Source organism: Elephantulus edwardii, unplaced genomic scaffold (assembly GCF_000299155.1).
Source record: "Elephantulus edwardii isolate Elephantulus edwardi_28Jun2011 unplaced genomic scaffold, EleEdw1.0 scaffold00001, whole genome shotgun sequence".
NCBI classification, from domain to species: Eukaryota; Metazoa; Chordata; class Mammalia; order Macroscelidea; family Macroscelididae; genus Elephantulus; species Elephantulus edwardii.
This window is the reverse complement of record NW_006399751.1, coordinates 1,573,733-1,590,169: the sequence shown is the minus strand read 5'-3', so window position 1 is coordinate 1,590,169 and position 16,437 is coordinate 1,573,733. Positions and strand designations below refer to the sequence as shown.

At 44.6% G+C, this 16,437-nt stretch overlaps 1 protein-coding gene across 1 annotated transcript in view; it reads left to right on the top strand.

Annotated features, from left to right (window-relative positions):
- Positions 1 to 362: 362 nt before the first annotated feature.
- Positions 363 to 16,437, top strand: part of ZNF23 (zinc finger protein 23) — a 20,384-nt gene continuing 4,309 nt past the window's right edge. The window contains exons 1-5 of the mRNA XM_006878869.1: positions 363 to 395; positions 2,513 to 2,639; positions 3,120 to 3,233; positions 5,401 to 7,192; positions 12,719 to 12,776. Coding sequence (XP_006878931.1) covers positions 363 to 395; positions 2,513 to 2,639; positions 3,120 to 3,233; positions 5,401 to 7,192; positions 12,719 to 12,776 — 2,124 coding nt within the window. The remainder of the gene's footprint in view (positions 396 to 2,512; positions 2,640 to 3,119; positions 3,234 to 5,400; positions 7,193 to 12,718; positions 12,777 to 16,437) is intronic.

Sequence of the window (16,437 nt, the reverse complement as noted above, 5' to 3'; positions counted from 1 at the left end):
AAATAGACCAGAGGCATTGGTAATCTCTTGAGCTGAGTCACGAATCTTTATTATTCACTAGGCTCTGCTTATATTTTACACATACTCTTATATGTATGTATGATATGCATCAGAACTGTAAATCTTGCGGTTCCTGGCAGTGGGTGAGCTTAAGTGTTAGACCTGCGACTGCACAGAAATTACTGCCGCCTTCCTAGCACCTACTCTTGCTGCTGTTTGTGGGCTGCCTGCATCTCAGATTGCTTGCTGTAAGAGGTTCTGTCCACCCTTGGGTGGGGGTAGTTTGTCTTACATGTGTCTCTGTTTGTTTGTTTTTTTTTTCTCTCTTAGCTGTACCTCATCTCTGAAAGGGAAAGAAGGTGATGACAAACATGCTCCAGACAGCCTGGCCACAGGTGAGCCTCAGCTCTTCGTCCAGGGAGCTTCAAAGATGGAGGGAAATGGAGAAAGGGAGCTAGTGAGCCTTACGATAAAAGCTAGAGGCAGCTTCCGTGTTCTGCTTTCAGGAGCAGAAGCTGTGGAAGAAGAAAATGTCCAGGTTGGATTAGATGTGTAGGGTGAGAGACCCACACACAGGGCCCCAGGAGAGCATGATGGGAAGTATACCCACTGAGACATTATCCTCTCTGGTACAGAAGATCCCCCCAGCAGTGGGATCTGGTGAAGGGGTACAGAGACTGTCCATGTAAGATGTGCTGTGGATGCACTTGAGTGGAGGAGGCTAGCAGAGCACTGGGTCCTAGTGAAGGACATGCCAGTGGATGGGAGTGACAGGGGCAAGTCGGTGTAAAGGACACCAGACCCCTGATTATGAGAAGGAGGAGATCATGGAGAATAGGGTCAAGGCAAGCAAGTCCCGTGGGACACGGTGCCACATTATATCCTTGAGAGGTTTTCAGATAGTGGCTCAGGCCTTATTTTTGGGTCTTTGATAAATGTACTCATCCTTCTTCTCAGAAAAGTAAACATGTAAATAAAATTTCCATGCAATTTCAGAGACTTTTAGGACTCCTGAGACTTTACCATGGACTGCAGTTGGGTGTGATAGTGACAGTAGCACCAGTGACATCATTTGAGGCTCGCTGTGTTGCGGGCCTATGTTAAGTACCTGCATGGACCATTCCATCCCAGAAGCTGTCCTCTGAGACAGGTGTATAGTGTGATTGTTCTGCCAGTAGGGAGACAGGCAGAGGGGCTTGCGTGATGTACTGCAGTGCTGCTTAACTGTTCATCTGAATGAAGTCTGTGGTGCCAGTGACGTTAACATCAGCTTTATCACAGCTGTACATGGGAGAATTTTGAGGGAGTTTCAAAAACAAAATGACCATTTCAGAAAGTGTGCCACTTGCCCAGTAATGTGGCCTATATAGCAATTATTAAGCACTATGTAAAAGGGAAGAGTTACCTTCAAGCAATGCTTAAGAGAGTTTCAGCATGCAGAGTCAAAGCATTGGAGCTGAGAGAAGAGAAAGGGAGGACACTTTCCCCAGGGATAGGGTGGTGGCTGCAGCAGTGAGCAGTGAAGGTATTTAATCTTGTGCAGAGAAGTAATTTTTCCAAGGTCATATAGAAACATTTAAAGCTTCAACTAGAATTGTTCAGAGTGGGTGAAGGACAGTAGAATCAAGCAACATAAGTCCTGGCAGAGGCACTGAAAGGGAAATCCCTGCAGGCTGGTCCCCAAGATTGTACAAAAGGCTTGAGTGAGAATCAGCCAGAGGCGAGAATTGTCCAGGAGGGAAATCATGTCTGCCTGAGGCCCACAGCATCACACGTCAGTGGCAGTCCTGGGCTGACACATGGATTGGTGATGCACAGAGAAGCCCAAGGAGGACGGAGCAGACAGCTAGTCAGTAGGAAAGATGGCCTTCTTCTTCCCTAAACCTGGAGAAGCAGTGAAGTCTTGAGATAACATTGGAAAGGATGAGGCCATAAAGGAAGAAAGTCACAGAAAATGCTAGTTTTCAGGGAGCTCCATCCTCAGCAGTGCACACCCTCCTTTTCACGGCCCTCGTTGGGGTCTGACAGGAACCAGGCAGCAGGTGGGCTGAGATGGAGGTCGTGACTGTTCTCTCTTCTTTAAGGCGATTGAGGCTTGAGGAGGAGGGTGAGTGGAACAGAACATGGTGGCATAATGAGACACAGGGAGAAACCAAGGCCTCTGGGGATGAGGAGAAACTGGCAGTGGGTCTGTTCTGAGCTGTTCTCTGCCAGTAAGAGATGAGGTAGTGCCTCCATAAGATGATGGAGCTGTTTTTTTATGAATTTGGTTGTGAGGGGGAAAAAGTATTTTGCTCCTAACTTACATTGAAATGCCACAAGGCTTCTATGTTAAAATGGAAAGTGGATATTCTGTGATCCAGTTTCCAGGTGCTTTCTCTTGAGTCTTTCCCGTTATTAATGTCGTGCTCTTCCAAAGCTCCCTCCCCAGGCCCTTATACTGCCCTCTACCCCTCACCTAGGGCCTGAGCCATGGAATTGGCCCTAGGGCAGCGGGAACCTGTTGTTTCAGAAGTTGGTGACTTTTGAAGATGTGGCTGTGTACTTCTCGCAGACAGAGTGGGATGGCCTGTCTCCCCGACAGAGAGCCCTGTACAGGGATGTGATGCTGGAGAATTATGGACATGTGGCCTCCCTGGGTAAGGCCTTCCACCCTCTGAAGCCCAGATTGCTGCCATTTGGGGTTTCTGGGGTTCTCCTTAAAGATAATAGGCAGGGTCTCTGGGAATTCTTTACCAAGAGACAGAGTTTCTTAGTTCTCTAGACTCAGAAAAGGGGCAAATGCCAAGGCTTTTGGGGCCAGTTTAGGACTTTGCTGGACTAGTGGGATTTCACCCTCCAGATACTTTATTTTGGACATAGTGTGTGTGTGGGGGAAATATCCTGTTCCCACAGCCTCACCTTCTAGTTTCCTCTCTGTACATATAACCAAGGATCTCAATGCTTCAGAGGTTACTCCGTCTCCCTCCTTTCCCCAGCTTCCAAAGCACTGTCTCATAATCCTCATGCATGAGGTCCTGGGGCTCTTACCTTCCTTCCCCATTGCTGAGACAATCTGAGAAGCAGCTTAGGAACTCCTCTGTTTAACATTATTTGCCTGTTTTCTTCTCCTGGACCAGGATTGCCACTTCTCAAACCTGCTGTGATCTCACACCTGGAGGGAGGAAGTGAACTATGGAATCTACCTCCAGTGCCCTCTGGAATGGAAACAGGCCCCCAAGGCCTCTGGACTGGTAAGGGAGCACGGACTGCCCTTTATGTCAGAAGGTTTAGCTCCTTAGGAAAAGCCAGCCTGAGCAGCAGACCAGTATGCCATATTTTTTGTCAGCCACAGTACAACTGAAGTAAGTCCTGATGATTTAGCAGATTAATTTAGATCGTTCACTTCTATTTATTTTTAATCTGATTTTTTTAATTCTGCTTTTTTCTGATAATATTAATAGGTTCCATAATTGTCTGTGTTCTTGCTATTTCCCAAATATTGTCTTCTTAACATGAAGATAAAGAAGTAATGGTCTTTTCACACACAGAAGAGCCTGATGTTTGAAAACACAGGCTTTGGAGAACTTCCTGAGTTCAGATTCTAACTGTGCCACTTCTTATATGAGTGACTAGTTTGTGTTCCCAAAGAGTCAATGTCCTTATCTCTGATAATTTGATAATAAAATGGTATTAGTAAAGGAAATACATACCAAGGCCCAGTGTACAGCGTGTGCTCAGTTAAATCTTGTGTTATATATTTCAGGAGGAGATAACTATACATGAGGTGAAGTACTGTAGGAAGGGTGACGTCCTCTCATTTGTTGCCCCTCATACATTGATGAGCACATGTATTATCTCATGTAGGGGGACACACCAGTCAGGCCACCCTTTGGGCGTCAGGGTTCTCATTGGTTCAGGCCAATTAGCTGCCACTTGACTTCCCATTTCTCAGAATGTGGCATCTGCAGGGTTCTCTCACATCCTTTCAGTGAATCCTTTTTCCCCCCCTTTGTTTCAGTGGATATTTATCCCTTTTTGACTGTTAACCATATGGTTAACATATGATTTCTGACTAAGGAAGACATGTTTTGGAAATAGGAGTTTGACAGAAGGATAACAGGCCTGACAAATAGAGGAGGAGTGCAGTGCTGTAGAGATCTTTGATCACAGGAACTAGGCTTCATCCTGTAGGCAGCAGACAGACCTCAAGTCTTTCTGAAATCTCTGAACAACCCTTCTTGATCTTAGGTGAGGAGAAGAAAGTTAATTGCATCAGTGTGTGTAGGTTAACTGAGTGAGGAGTCAGATTGGGTCAAGACAGGCAGAAGGGCAGAGGACAAAAGGCACATGTCTGGTTTTATCTTCCTTCCATCTACTGCAAGTGTTTCTTCCAGTGACGTTCTCTTATGTATACAAGGGGCAGATTACATATGATTGAGAAGAGACTGAATACTGAACAAATATGGGCAATATTTTGGGCATATTTTTGAGACATTTTGGTGCAAATGCAGAAATTAGCGTTAAAGGTTGTTGAGGTTATAGAAAGAATTTTATGGAATGATCAATTTTAGGATTAAGAGTTAGAGAAAAGACAAGAGTGTCCTGGGGAAGGTGGGTTTGAGATGTTGGGCGAACCTTCAACAGACCCATTCTAAAGTTGAGAAAATGCAAAGGAAGAATTTTGGGAACTCTAGAGTTTAAATTCTAAGAAAATTATTTTCCTTTTGTTTCCTGGTGCTGCTAACTTTCCATTCTCATATGAATTTTCCATTTTTATTAACAAAAGGTTCAGATATATAGTGTCAGTTAAGAAGAAAGTGCAAAGTATGGGAAAGTGTGATGTGATGGCAAGCACACAGACCTGGTGGCCAAGACCTGGACATGTTCCACGGGTGCTCATCCGTGCCCTTACTATTGTTCACTTTGTCCTTTATGGTGGTCTTTTCTTAGGTCAAAAATATGCCAGTCTTTTGAAAATCATTACTTTTAAGAATTAGAATATTGACACAGGCTCAGAGCAATACCAAAATTGTACAAAGTGAGACAAAGTCTTTCAAACACTGTGTACTAGTTTATCCAGTTTATTTATTCTTCTAGAAGCTTTCTAGGCCTTTTCTCTTTTTCCATTACATCAGTAGAATCTATTCTACATATTGCTGCTCAACTTAGTTTTTCACTTACCAATATAATATCTTGGTCGTGTGTGTGTGTGTGCATGTGTGCATGTACTTGGGTGCACTTACATAGATCTCTTTCGTTTACTTTCACATTATTCTACCTTGTAGACTTAGACTTCTACCTTAGGTTCTGTAGCCTGGAGCCCTTTGATAGTTATGATTCTTTACTCCTAGCAGAGTTCTTTCCTTTTTCTCACATTCCTCTTACATGACATTGCATGTTTTCTATTTTTCACTGTAGATGTTGATATCCAAACTGACAATAACTTGATAGAGGAAATGTGTGAAGAAAAAGATAGTGCATCATTTAAACTTCAGAAAGATTTTCCCCAGGAAACAGACTTTTCAGAAGCATACGTTCTAGAGAAGCAGCAGGAAGTCCACACAGCAGGAAGTGTGAAGAAAGAACAGAGCATTGTCATTGATGGGATAGTAAAAGATGAGCCAAACCCCATGGAGGAATGTGTTTTTAGTGAAAGCCCAGATTTGTCTCACTGTCACACTGTATCCATTGGAGAACATCCTTTTGATTGTACAGGATCTGAAAAAGCCTCCAGTGCTGACAGTAAGTGTGTTCAGCCCGAAACAGTTAAAATAGAGGAAAGAGTCTTTAAATGTGAAGAGCTGGTAGAAACCTCTATGTGTGACTCTCAGTGTAATGAGCATCAAGATGGTGACACTGGAGAGACAGCCTATCAGTGCAAAGAATGTGGTGAAGCCTTCAGTGCTAATGAAAAATTAATTTGGCATCAGAGACTTCACAGTGTGGATAAGCCCTTCAAATGTGTAGAGTGTGGGAAAAGCTTTAGCTACAGCTCCCATTATATTACACATCAGACAATCCACAGTGGAGAGAAACCTTATCAATGCAAGGTATGTGGGAAGGCCTTCAGCGTCAAAGGGAGTCTAAGTCGACATCAGAGGATCCACACTGGAGAGAAACCCTATCAGTGCAAGGAGTGTGGAAGTGGCTTCAGCTGCAGCTCTGCATATATTACACACCAGAGAGTCCACACTGGAGAGAAACCTTATGAGTGTAATGACTGTGGCAAGGCTTTCAATGTTAATGCAAAGTTAGTTCAGCACCAGAGAATCCACACTGGAGAGAAGCCGTATGAGTGTCCTGAGTGTGGGAGAGGATTCCGGTGCAGCTCCCAGCTCCGACAGCATGAGAGCGTCCATACTGGAGAGAAGCCCTATCAGTGTAATGAGTGTGGGAAAGCCTTTCACAATAACACAAAGCTCATTCAGCATCAAAGAGTCCACACTGGGGAGAAACCCTACAAGTGTCCCGAATGTGGAAAAGCCTTCAGTGTCAAGGGGAAATTAATCCAGCATGAGAGGATCCACACTGGGGAGAAGCCCTTTGAGTGTGCCGAATGTGGGAAAGCCTTCAGGTGCAGCTCCCAGCTGCGGCAGCATCTGAGAATCCACACTGGGGAGAAGCCCTATGAGTGTAGTGAGTGTGGAAAGGCCTTCAGTGTTAATGCAAAACTCATTCAGCATCAGCGGATTCACACTGGGGAGAAACCTTTTGAATGCAGTAAGTGTGGGAAATGCTTTACTTCCAAAAGGAACCTCCTTGATCATCACAGAATCCACACTGGAGAAAAGCCCTATCAATGTAAGGAATGTGGGAAAGCCTTCAGCATCAATGCCAAACTGACTCGGCATCAGAGAGTGCACACTGGGGAGAAGCCTTTCAAGTGTATGGACTGTGAGAAGGCATTTAGCTGTAGTTCCGATTATATTGTACACCAGAGAATCCACACAGGAGAGAAGCCCTTCCAGTGTAAAGAATGTGGAAAAGCCTTCCATGTGAATGCCCATTTAATCCGGCACCAGAGAAGCCACACTGGGGAGAAACTCTTCCGATGTATGGAATGTGGGAAAGGCTTCAGCTACAGTTCTGACTGCATCATACATCAGACAGTCCACACTTGGAAAAAGCCCTATGTATGTAATGTGTGTGGGAAAGCCTTTAGGTTTACCTTCCAACTGATTCAGCACCAGAGTATCCACAGTGAAGGAAAGTCTCAATAATGAGAGATACGGGGCTGTGTTGGCACAGATGATGTGTCCTCGGATCCACCAGGTGGAAAACCTTGTTAAGTTGAATTGGCGGAGGCTTCACTTGGAAACATAGTGTCTGTTTTTTCAATTTATAATCAGGGATGGATGGCCAAGTTAAAAAAAAACATTTAAAATTAAAGTAACTTTTTAATACCAGTAACCAATATTAATATAATGAAAAACCATATCCATTCTCAGCAAAACCAAGAAAAGAAAATTTCTGAGTAAGTTTAATAAATCATAGAGGACTCATGAGAAAATCTTGAACCTCCACTGATGGTCACTAAATAGGAAATTGGAATGAATGAAGAAAAACTTGCTCCTGGATCAGAAAATCCTTTTAAAAAAGATAATTGGCTACTTAATTTATTTCTACTTGATTTTTTTTACAAGCATGCATTACTTTTGTAAAAAGGAAAACCAATAAAAAAATTCTACAAAAGGAAAAAATACTGAGTACTTTTTTTTTAAGCAGGAGGGAAAACATTTGTAAGCATTGGATAAAAGCTAGAAATAATAAGAGGAAATAGGGAAAAGATGACTGCAAATGTAATTGTATGGTTAAAAAAATTTTAGTAATCCCAAATAAGTGATACTACCTTACAAAAAAAATCCTGCCAAAAACCAGCCTCACTGCTCTCTAGTATGACTTCTGGTGACCCTCCGTGGGTACCTGGGGCTGCAGATATTTATAGGAGGAGATTGTCAGTCTTTAGCCCACAGGGCTGCTGGTGTATTCAAACCACCAACCTTACCATTAGTCTAACAACACACTATATCACCAGAGCTCTTATGTAATAGAGAAGTTAAATCTCCACAAAGATAATGTTCTGCACATTTGGTGATGGTGACTAGAGTCTTCATGGATTGTACTGTGTCCCCCAAAATAAGCACACATACGTACATATGTATTTATAAAATGTGGAAGCTATAAAATAATCCTCCTGCATCTGATAAACCAAATAGTTATAGGATGATTGGGAGTGGAAAGCAACACTCACAACCCTTTTCCCTAGAGCATGGCCTCTAATACCTTTTCTCTCACTGGCAATGAAAGAAAGCAAACTAAGAGGGGCTTCTCAGCACCACTATAAAATAATGGAGAAGTGTGGAACACACTTTTCTGGACCTGTGTCATTTATGTCAGTTGACTTTGATTTCTCCAGAGAGTATGGTCCTTAGGCCTAGGATTAGCAACTCATTCTCTCAAGGTGTTCGGCTTCCTGTTGCCTGTTCTACATACACATTTATTTACATCTTCTAAAAGTGCGAATCTAGAACAGTCAGTCACCTGCCAAACTTGTGCATAGTTATGAGCCTTTACCTGTCCGTGTCTGTCTTGCCTGTCTTGCGTATCCTCTTGTAGATGAACGCTTCCATCGCTACTGCAGGACTGTGCAAGCAATGCTCACCTTTGATGGCTGTCTCTTGTGCACTTCTCCATGTCTTCCTTTTCTCCGGTAATATTGTGCTGATCACTTTCTTTGGGTCCTCTAGTGAGAGTTTGATTTTTACTGAAGGAATTAACAGAAAGACAACTGGCAAGTTGATTCTAGAAAAGAGATTTATATATTCACTTGAAAAGTAAAGTCAGGATAAGGTCACTACCTCAGAAACCTGATTGGTTAATATTGTATATGACAACAAAATGCAGTCACTGGAGTTCTCAATAGACTAGAATGGCCACACCTTGAAAGTTCACCTTAAGAGTTTGCTACAAGTTCATACCAGGTTCACAGAGCTGTGGACTGACTGGCTGGGGCCCTTAAGCTCTGTAGTGTTTGCCAAACCAGGCTTCAGGGTGTGAGAGCCAGAGGACCATCTGAGAAAATGCAGGACCCATGGCATATTTTTCTTATTTCTGAGTTTTGCAAGTTTTTGGGTATCTTTTGCACATGGATGAAGAACCTGAGCCTCCATTTTATCTTCTGTAAAATGTCCTGTGATAGTTTGTGATAAGACTTTTTAGTACTGATAGTACTAGCTTACAGTAATGATAGGACTGAATGGGCGGGGTTAGATAAAGGCTCTGCCAGAGCCTGGTCCAGAGATAGTGCTCGGTGATCAAGGGCTTGTTAGAGTGGGTGCTGACATATTGATTCACAGGCAGTAACATACAGTTCTATATACGTGGACACACTGATAGATGTCTATACACAGTATTAATAACCACCCTACACTCCCCAATTCACACACAGAAAGACAACATGGACCTTTCCCTTGCCTCACAGACACAAAAGATGACACATGCACACAAACTCAGACCACCGCAGCCTGCTGCAGACACACTTGACCCTGTTTTCTTTCACTCTAGTTTCAGTGACCAGTGTTGGCCACCATTGCTGCCTTGAGTTCTTTAGAGGCGCTGTTCCCCTCAGAACACATAGTCCTCACTTCTGTAGTGCCCCAGGATTGCCCTTTTGCCAGTATGCATGCAGGGCTCCTTGGAGCCAAGCTTGGCGAGTCAGCCCCTGGGGTACTCAAAACACACACAGGAGAGGTGAGAAGAGAGGGTGAGACTCCTCCAGGCACAGAACTCTGCTCCTCTTGGGGCTACAGTTACGTACACAGTGAGGCCCCAAAGAGCTCAGGTGAGGAGCCACAGCCCTTTGATTACTTAGAGAGAATCTGAGTCTCCAGAGGGTACCATCTGCTCCCACAACAGTGACTGCAGGGGCTCACCTGGCCAGGGGAGAAGTCAGAGGTCAGCCCCGTCCCTGCTCAGTCTTGCAGAATCTGGGAGGCTGTGGCAGGACTGAAGTAGGGACCCTGGGAAGGTTGAGCATCACCGAGCTCAGAACTGATGTCCCAGATCTACCAGCATGCTCTGCATGACCCAGGGCCTCTCAGGATTATGGGTTTTGGCACAGAGGAAGCTGGCCCCAAGGATCTGGAAGGCTCTTCCTGCTCTGATGGGTTCTCACCATTTTCTCCCTCTGCACAGGTCTGTGGCTGCCTAGAGGACCCCAAGTACACAGGGCAAAGTAGGCATTTGGGTTTTTAAGAGAACCCCTTGAAGTCACATGGCTTCACCACCCAGGATTTCTGAATTCTTCTTGGACCCTTCTGGGGACTTCTGGCCTCTCTGCTGATTACCCCATCCCCAAATTGCACAGGTCCAGAGGAAGACTTGGGAGGACAGAAGAGTCCTCTGCAGCATCTTGGGCCCTCTATGGTCCGAAACTCCCTCCTCCTGCTTTAGAACCTTGGTGGCCCAGCGATTAAAGCATTTGGTTGCTAATGGGAGAATTTGTCATTTGCACTTACCAGCAACTTTGCAGCAGAAAGAGGAGGCAGTATGCTTTGGTGAAGATTAACCACACTACCATTGAGTTGGTTCTGACTCATGGAACCACCATCAGATTTCCAAGTTTGTAAACTGTTAATAGAGGTGACTACTTATCTTTCTCTCACAGAGCACCTGGTGCATTCGAACTTCTGACCTTTGAGTTAGCAGTCTGATTCATGATGCACTCTTCCCCCTGGAGTGGCTTCAATAAAGACTATAGCCTTGGAAATCTATGTGGGTCCAGAGGAAAGTTTTCCACAAATAACTCAGACCAAGTGCTGGTAGAAGGTCCATGGGCAGTCTTGTAATTGCTCTTGTTTTATTTCAGCCTCTAGGAAATGTTTTGTGTTGGACAAATGTGCAAAAGACCTCTTGAGGTCTTAAGAGAAAAGCTGTCATATTGAGGACTAAGGTGCATCTGTCCCAAGCCATGGGATTTTCATTCGTCTCATAAACAAGTGAAAACTGGACAGTGAATAAGGAAAAGGATGTAAGAAGAATTGGTGCTTTTGAATTACTCTATGCAAAGAATATTGAATATATCATAGGCTGACAGAAGAATGAACGGTTCTGTCTCATAAGAAGTGCAGATGGAGAGCTTCTTAGAAGCAAGAACGGCAACAACTTTGTCCCACATATTTTGCGCATATCGTCAGGAGCCCCCAGTCTCTGCAGCAAGACACCAGGCTTGGTTAAGCAGAAATACTCACTGCCTTCGAGTTGGAACTGATGCAATGCTGACCCTCCAGAGATACACCAAGGCTGCAAACTGCATGAGAAGAGTTTTCCCATCTTTCTCCCAACGAGCTGCTAGTGGGTTTGAACCTCTAGAGACGTGAGGCCTTTGGGTTAGCAGTGCCACTCCTTGTGGACTATGCCTCTAGCCCAACAAAATGAACTGATAGAGTGGCTTCAGCGATGGACTCAATCATGGCAGTGATTGTGAGGGTGATGCTGGAGGGGGCAGTGTTTCTTCTGATGTCCACAGGGTCACTGATTCCAAAACAACACTGGCAACTCTGCTTAGGTTGTCATGAGCCTTACAATAAACTAACTGGAAATGAAGTGGCAGCAGGAGGGGAAACATTCTGAAAATAATGAATGGCATTGCCCTTCGAAAAGGGCAGAAAGAGGGGTCCACGTCCCTACTCATTTCTATGCAGAGGCTGAAACTGAGTCCCAGAGAGATAATCCATGTGCCCAAAGCTGAATGGAGAATGTGACAGACACTCAAGATCCTGGCTGTTTCACACACACAGTGTTCAGGCCTTCAGACCTAAGCAGGGCCTGGGCAGAAAGGGCAGTGTGTACAGAGAGGGTCAGAGGGTTGGAGGCAGAACCTCCAGACCCACCCTGTGAACATGTGCACTGTGAGGTTCCCAAACCAAGGGAGCACCAGGACTGACAGACACAACAGGCAATGGCAGAGTGACCCCACCGTGGGAGCTGCTCTCATGTCCCCAAGGACTGGAGAAGAGAGAGAACCAGGTGGGCAGCTTCATTTGAAGGAGGTGCCTTGAGAGGGTTTGGGCCAAGCATGGGTGGGATATCAATGGTTCATAAAGGGTAGAGGTCATGTTTTAGGGCCAATGGGACTACTTAGGGACCAGCCTGCCTGGGGTATGAGTTATGCCCTGGGACCAGTCACATGAGCTGGAGACTCTTCATGCCTGTGGGAGCAGGGAGAGAGAAGAGAGGAAGTGGAAGGATCAGTGAGGAGGGACCCTGGTCAGGCTTGTCCTGCCATCTGAGTTTCACAGTGAGTTCACCTCAAATGCCCCTGTCTTTGCTGTCCTCCCTGGTCTCCACTGGTCCTTGCCTGTCTCTTCTCTCTCTCTGCTCAGTCTCATACTTACCACACTGCACTTCAATAAGTGGGGCTGCTGGTGTCTGACTCCCAAAGGCTCCACAGGGCTGGGTCGCTGGGCAGGAGGTGCCACCAGCTGAGGAATACATTTTGTTTGAATGGTTCTATAATGGAAAAAGTGCTTTGTTCCTGGTAGATAGATGGTTTACATGTTTTCAACAACCAGTGTCTGGCAAATTCCTGGGGCACAAATACAGAAATAGAACTTGTCCAGGGGAGGAGGCCCCTGAACCCAACTTGCAAATGAGGGGGGAGATGACCATCTTTAGGGGACATCAGAATTGGGATGCTCTCCATTTGGCCACCAGGGGGTGTTCCATCTCCAAATAGTCAAAGGCTGCTCTTGACAAGCCTGCGGAGACCCAGGCTTGATGTTGGCACTACGGAAGTCAGTTCCACCAACCCACCCTCCCCACACCCTCAATTTGCGTTTATCTAGAATATAGAAGATTCCTCAGGTTATCTCTTATTACTACCATATTTTATGATTAAGTGGGCAAGTACTGCAATCCAATTTTGATGTGAGTACTAATGGTCCAAACCCTTTAGGAATCAAAGTTTTAATCACCCCACCTGGCAAAGAAACACAGCTGAAGCTGAGATAGTTGCTGAGGTCATAAGTACCAAATGAGTCGTGGAATAATTCTGAAGACCAGTTAACAACCCTGTGACCAGTTCTAGAAATGAGAACTGTAATTGTTAACGAATATTTCTTTGTATGTGTGCATGAAATATTTTCATGTTCTTCACTTATAAAATGTACACTATAAATTGGGTTAGTGCATTTCCAGGTGGAAGCTTGTTCGTTGTATCATGTCAGGCACAAGGATGATTTTATAACTGTATTTAAGATTATGGTTTAAGAAAATGTGTACAGGTATCAAGTGGACAGTGATGGTTAAGGCTGTATGCCAGGTGGTTGCCTATGATTCTGTAGCTGAGCAGTTGAGATGTGGTTATTCCTTTGATGATACCTGATGCAGTATAATTCCCTTGATGGGCTTTACCATGAATGGGCAGTTGGTTATTTCCTATAAGTATGTCTGCAGTCCCTGGCTGTCTTTGATTTTTGTTCCATCTCATTCTTGCATCAGGCTCACCACCTCTCTGGTATTTGTCCTTGCCTTGGATTCTCCACTTACCTGTCCTGTATTGGTGGCAGATTCTACAAACCCACTTGGTGGATTCTCATCTTATTCACCCCCTAGGACTCAAGATTGAACTCTTTAGGGGTGGGCACCCAGAGATAGTGAGGTTGGGGAGTTGGCCACGGGGAACTATGGATGTGAAGACAGCTGAGGCCGTCTAAGCAGAGTGATTGATAAGCTATTCAGAGCTATGACTGGCCTCAGGTTCCACTTATCAACAGCTAGGGCTTGATCATCAGTTGGGCTACAGTTTAAAAATGGCAGAGGCAGCTGAGGGCTAGAGCAGTGGGGAAGGCAGCATCCAGGACTGGGAAGAGGGTGCAGACTTCACTGGGCCTCAGCTCTTGGACTACGCGTCTCCAAGGCATTTCCGGCTACCCTAGGAGGTAAGTTTTCATGACACAAGAGTTCATGAACCCTTAGCTTGCTGGTCAGGTAGATCCAGCACTAGCATTTTCCACGGAGTCTTTGAAAAGACACTTCCCTGCAAAGAGCAGGAGTCTGTGTGTTCCCAACTTTGGGAAAGACAAGAGGGGCAGTTGTTGATACTGAATTGACCATGTCTTCTTTCTTGCCTTACTTATTCTTTTAGTGACAGTTCTGGTCAAATGGCCTGGCTGCCTTCCAGGTTTACACATGCCCCAAGTGGGGCTGGGCAGCTTGTCCATCACTCATTGCACCCTTTTATGCTCATTTCCTCAAGTGAAGTGCAGCCCTGGCAGACCCTGTTTAAGGGGTCCTAGTAAGTCTAAGAGAGAATCTGTTAAATTAGTTTTAAAACTACCTAAAATTATGACTCTTATTTGGGTGTTTGTGAGAAAGGGCTGGGCTGAGGAGAAGCCTGTTAAGATCCCATACATTTTAAGTGAGGTTCAGTCGCAACATGCAACAACATACCAAGTTCAGCCCTATGGCTGTTGAGTCAAGGACAACTCAGAGAAGGCCCGCATTGGGTTTCTGAGGCTATAAATTTTTATGGGTGAATACTTCCCATTTTTCTCCCAAGGAGCGCCTGGTGGATTCAAACTACTGACCTTAAAAGCTAGTAGCTCAACATGCTACACCCTGTTGCCACAAGGGCTCCTTCATTGTTAGACAATGACAAATACTCCACTTTTGTTATCCTCCTATTTCCATCCACTAAAAGCAGCTACTCTTAATTTCTTAGGTGTGTAAAAACACCTGCCAAGAGCAGTGATTCCTGGCAGACCCTCCAGTGAGTCTCCGGAGGTTGTAAATTGCAGAGAGGGAGATTATCCACCTTCTCCCTATGGAGCTGCTGGTAGACGTGGATTGCTAGAGAGGCATGGCCTTTTGGCTAGCAGCACAGCTCTCAGTACCACCACGCCAGTTTCTATATCAGGACAGACATTGATTTCCATTCTTTTACACAAAAGAAGAATGCACATTGTTAAGCACATTGTTCTAAAACCTAGTAACACTGGACTTTTCCATATCAGTGACTGTGTCCTTGTTATTTTTAATATATTAACAATATATTAAACTACATGCATATCCATGCATTTACTTCACCAGGCTACCCCTACCCCAATCCATGGCTATCTAGGTGTTGCCCAGTTTTCTGTGCATGCATGCACACACACAAACACAAATGTATACATTCATATGAACTTAAAGGAGAACCTTTTTAAATTGGAAGTGCTAGAGTTGAAGGGTAACTGCATTTTCAACTATGATGGGTGTCACCTGATTGCCCTCTGTGGGCTTCCGCTTGACCTAAAAAGCCTTGAGAGATGATTCAATAGAGGGAACATGGCAGAGTGTAGGTTCTGAGAGCATGGAATACGAGCTGCCATGGAGAGAGTTTGTTTCAAACAGGGCTTGCTATGCAACATGACTGAGAAGTTCAGGTCCATTCCCATTCTGGAGAACAGGGGCAGGCCATATGGACAGAGTAACCAGTAAGGTAAACATGAACTTATTTGTGTTTATTTACTAATCTGTAATGAAGAATTTTGCCTGAATTTCACTATGTCAAAGACGGTTCACCAGTTAAAGTTCTTAACAAAGATAATAAAGTAAATACAATTAAGCCCATGTGTACCTTCCTTACTGGGTAATCTGGCCTGGAAGACTGGGAGGAAAGAAGCTTTGATACAGGTGAAGCGGCAGGATTCAGTGGAGGTGAGTGGGCAGCTTGGGAAGGAAGAAAGTACAGGGGGATCTGAGAACCTGGGTTTAGAGTTTAAGGTGTTAGAGGCGGAATGAAGAAAGTCTGGGGGCTCCCGAGCTAGCACTGCAGTCTGTGCTGGTGTGTACAGATGCCAAGGTTGTGCACTGTACCACTCCAGAGATGACATTCACATTGTCCTGCAGCATGATGTCGCTCAGAGTTGTGCAAGTTGGCAGCCCTTGAGGGTGTGTGGACATGATTCTGTTTCTTCATTCTCTGCTCAGCAGCTTCTCACCTCCTCCTATTCCACTGAATCTTTCCCCTTCTAGATGCAAAACTGGAGCTCTGGTAGCCTAATAGGTAAGGATTTGCACTGTCAGTGCAGAGGAGCAGTTCAAATCCACCAGTGGCTTCATAGGAGAACAATGGGCAGTCTCCTCCTGTGCAGTTTATAGGCTCTGAAAACTCCTGGAGGGTCAACTGTGAGTTGATTCCAACTCGATGACACATAACAACTCAACAACTGAAAACTTAGGAACATTTGCTTCACAGTGTTCAAGCTGAGGATACTGCATCATTTTCTTTTTACTGGTATACTTCAAGTAACAACCTTAGATTTTTTCTGATCATGTTCTTATAAAAGAAATTCAGAAACATATAAAGAGAAAAAGTAAGTATGACAAAAGTAATTTTTTATGTTACCTCCTGTACCATTCTAGACTGCATGTAAGTGTTATGCCTAAGGTTTTTAGGCACTAGATAAATAG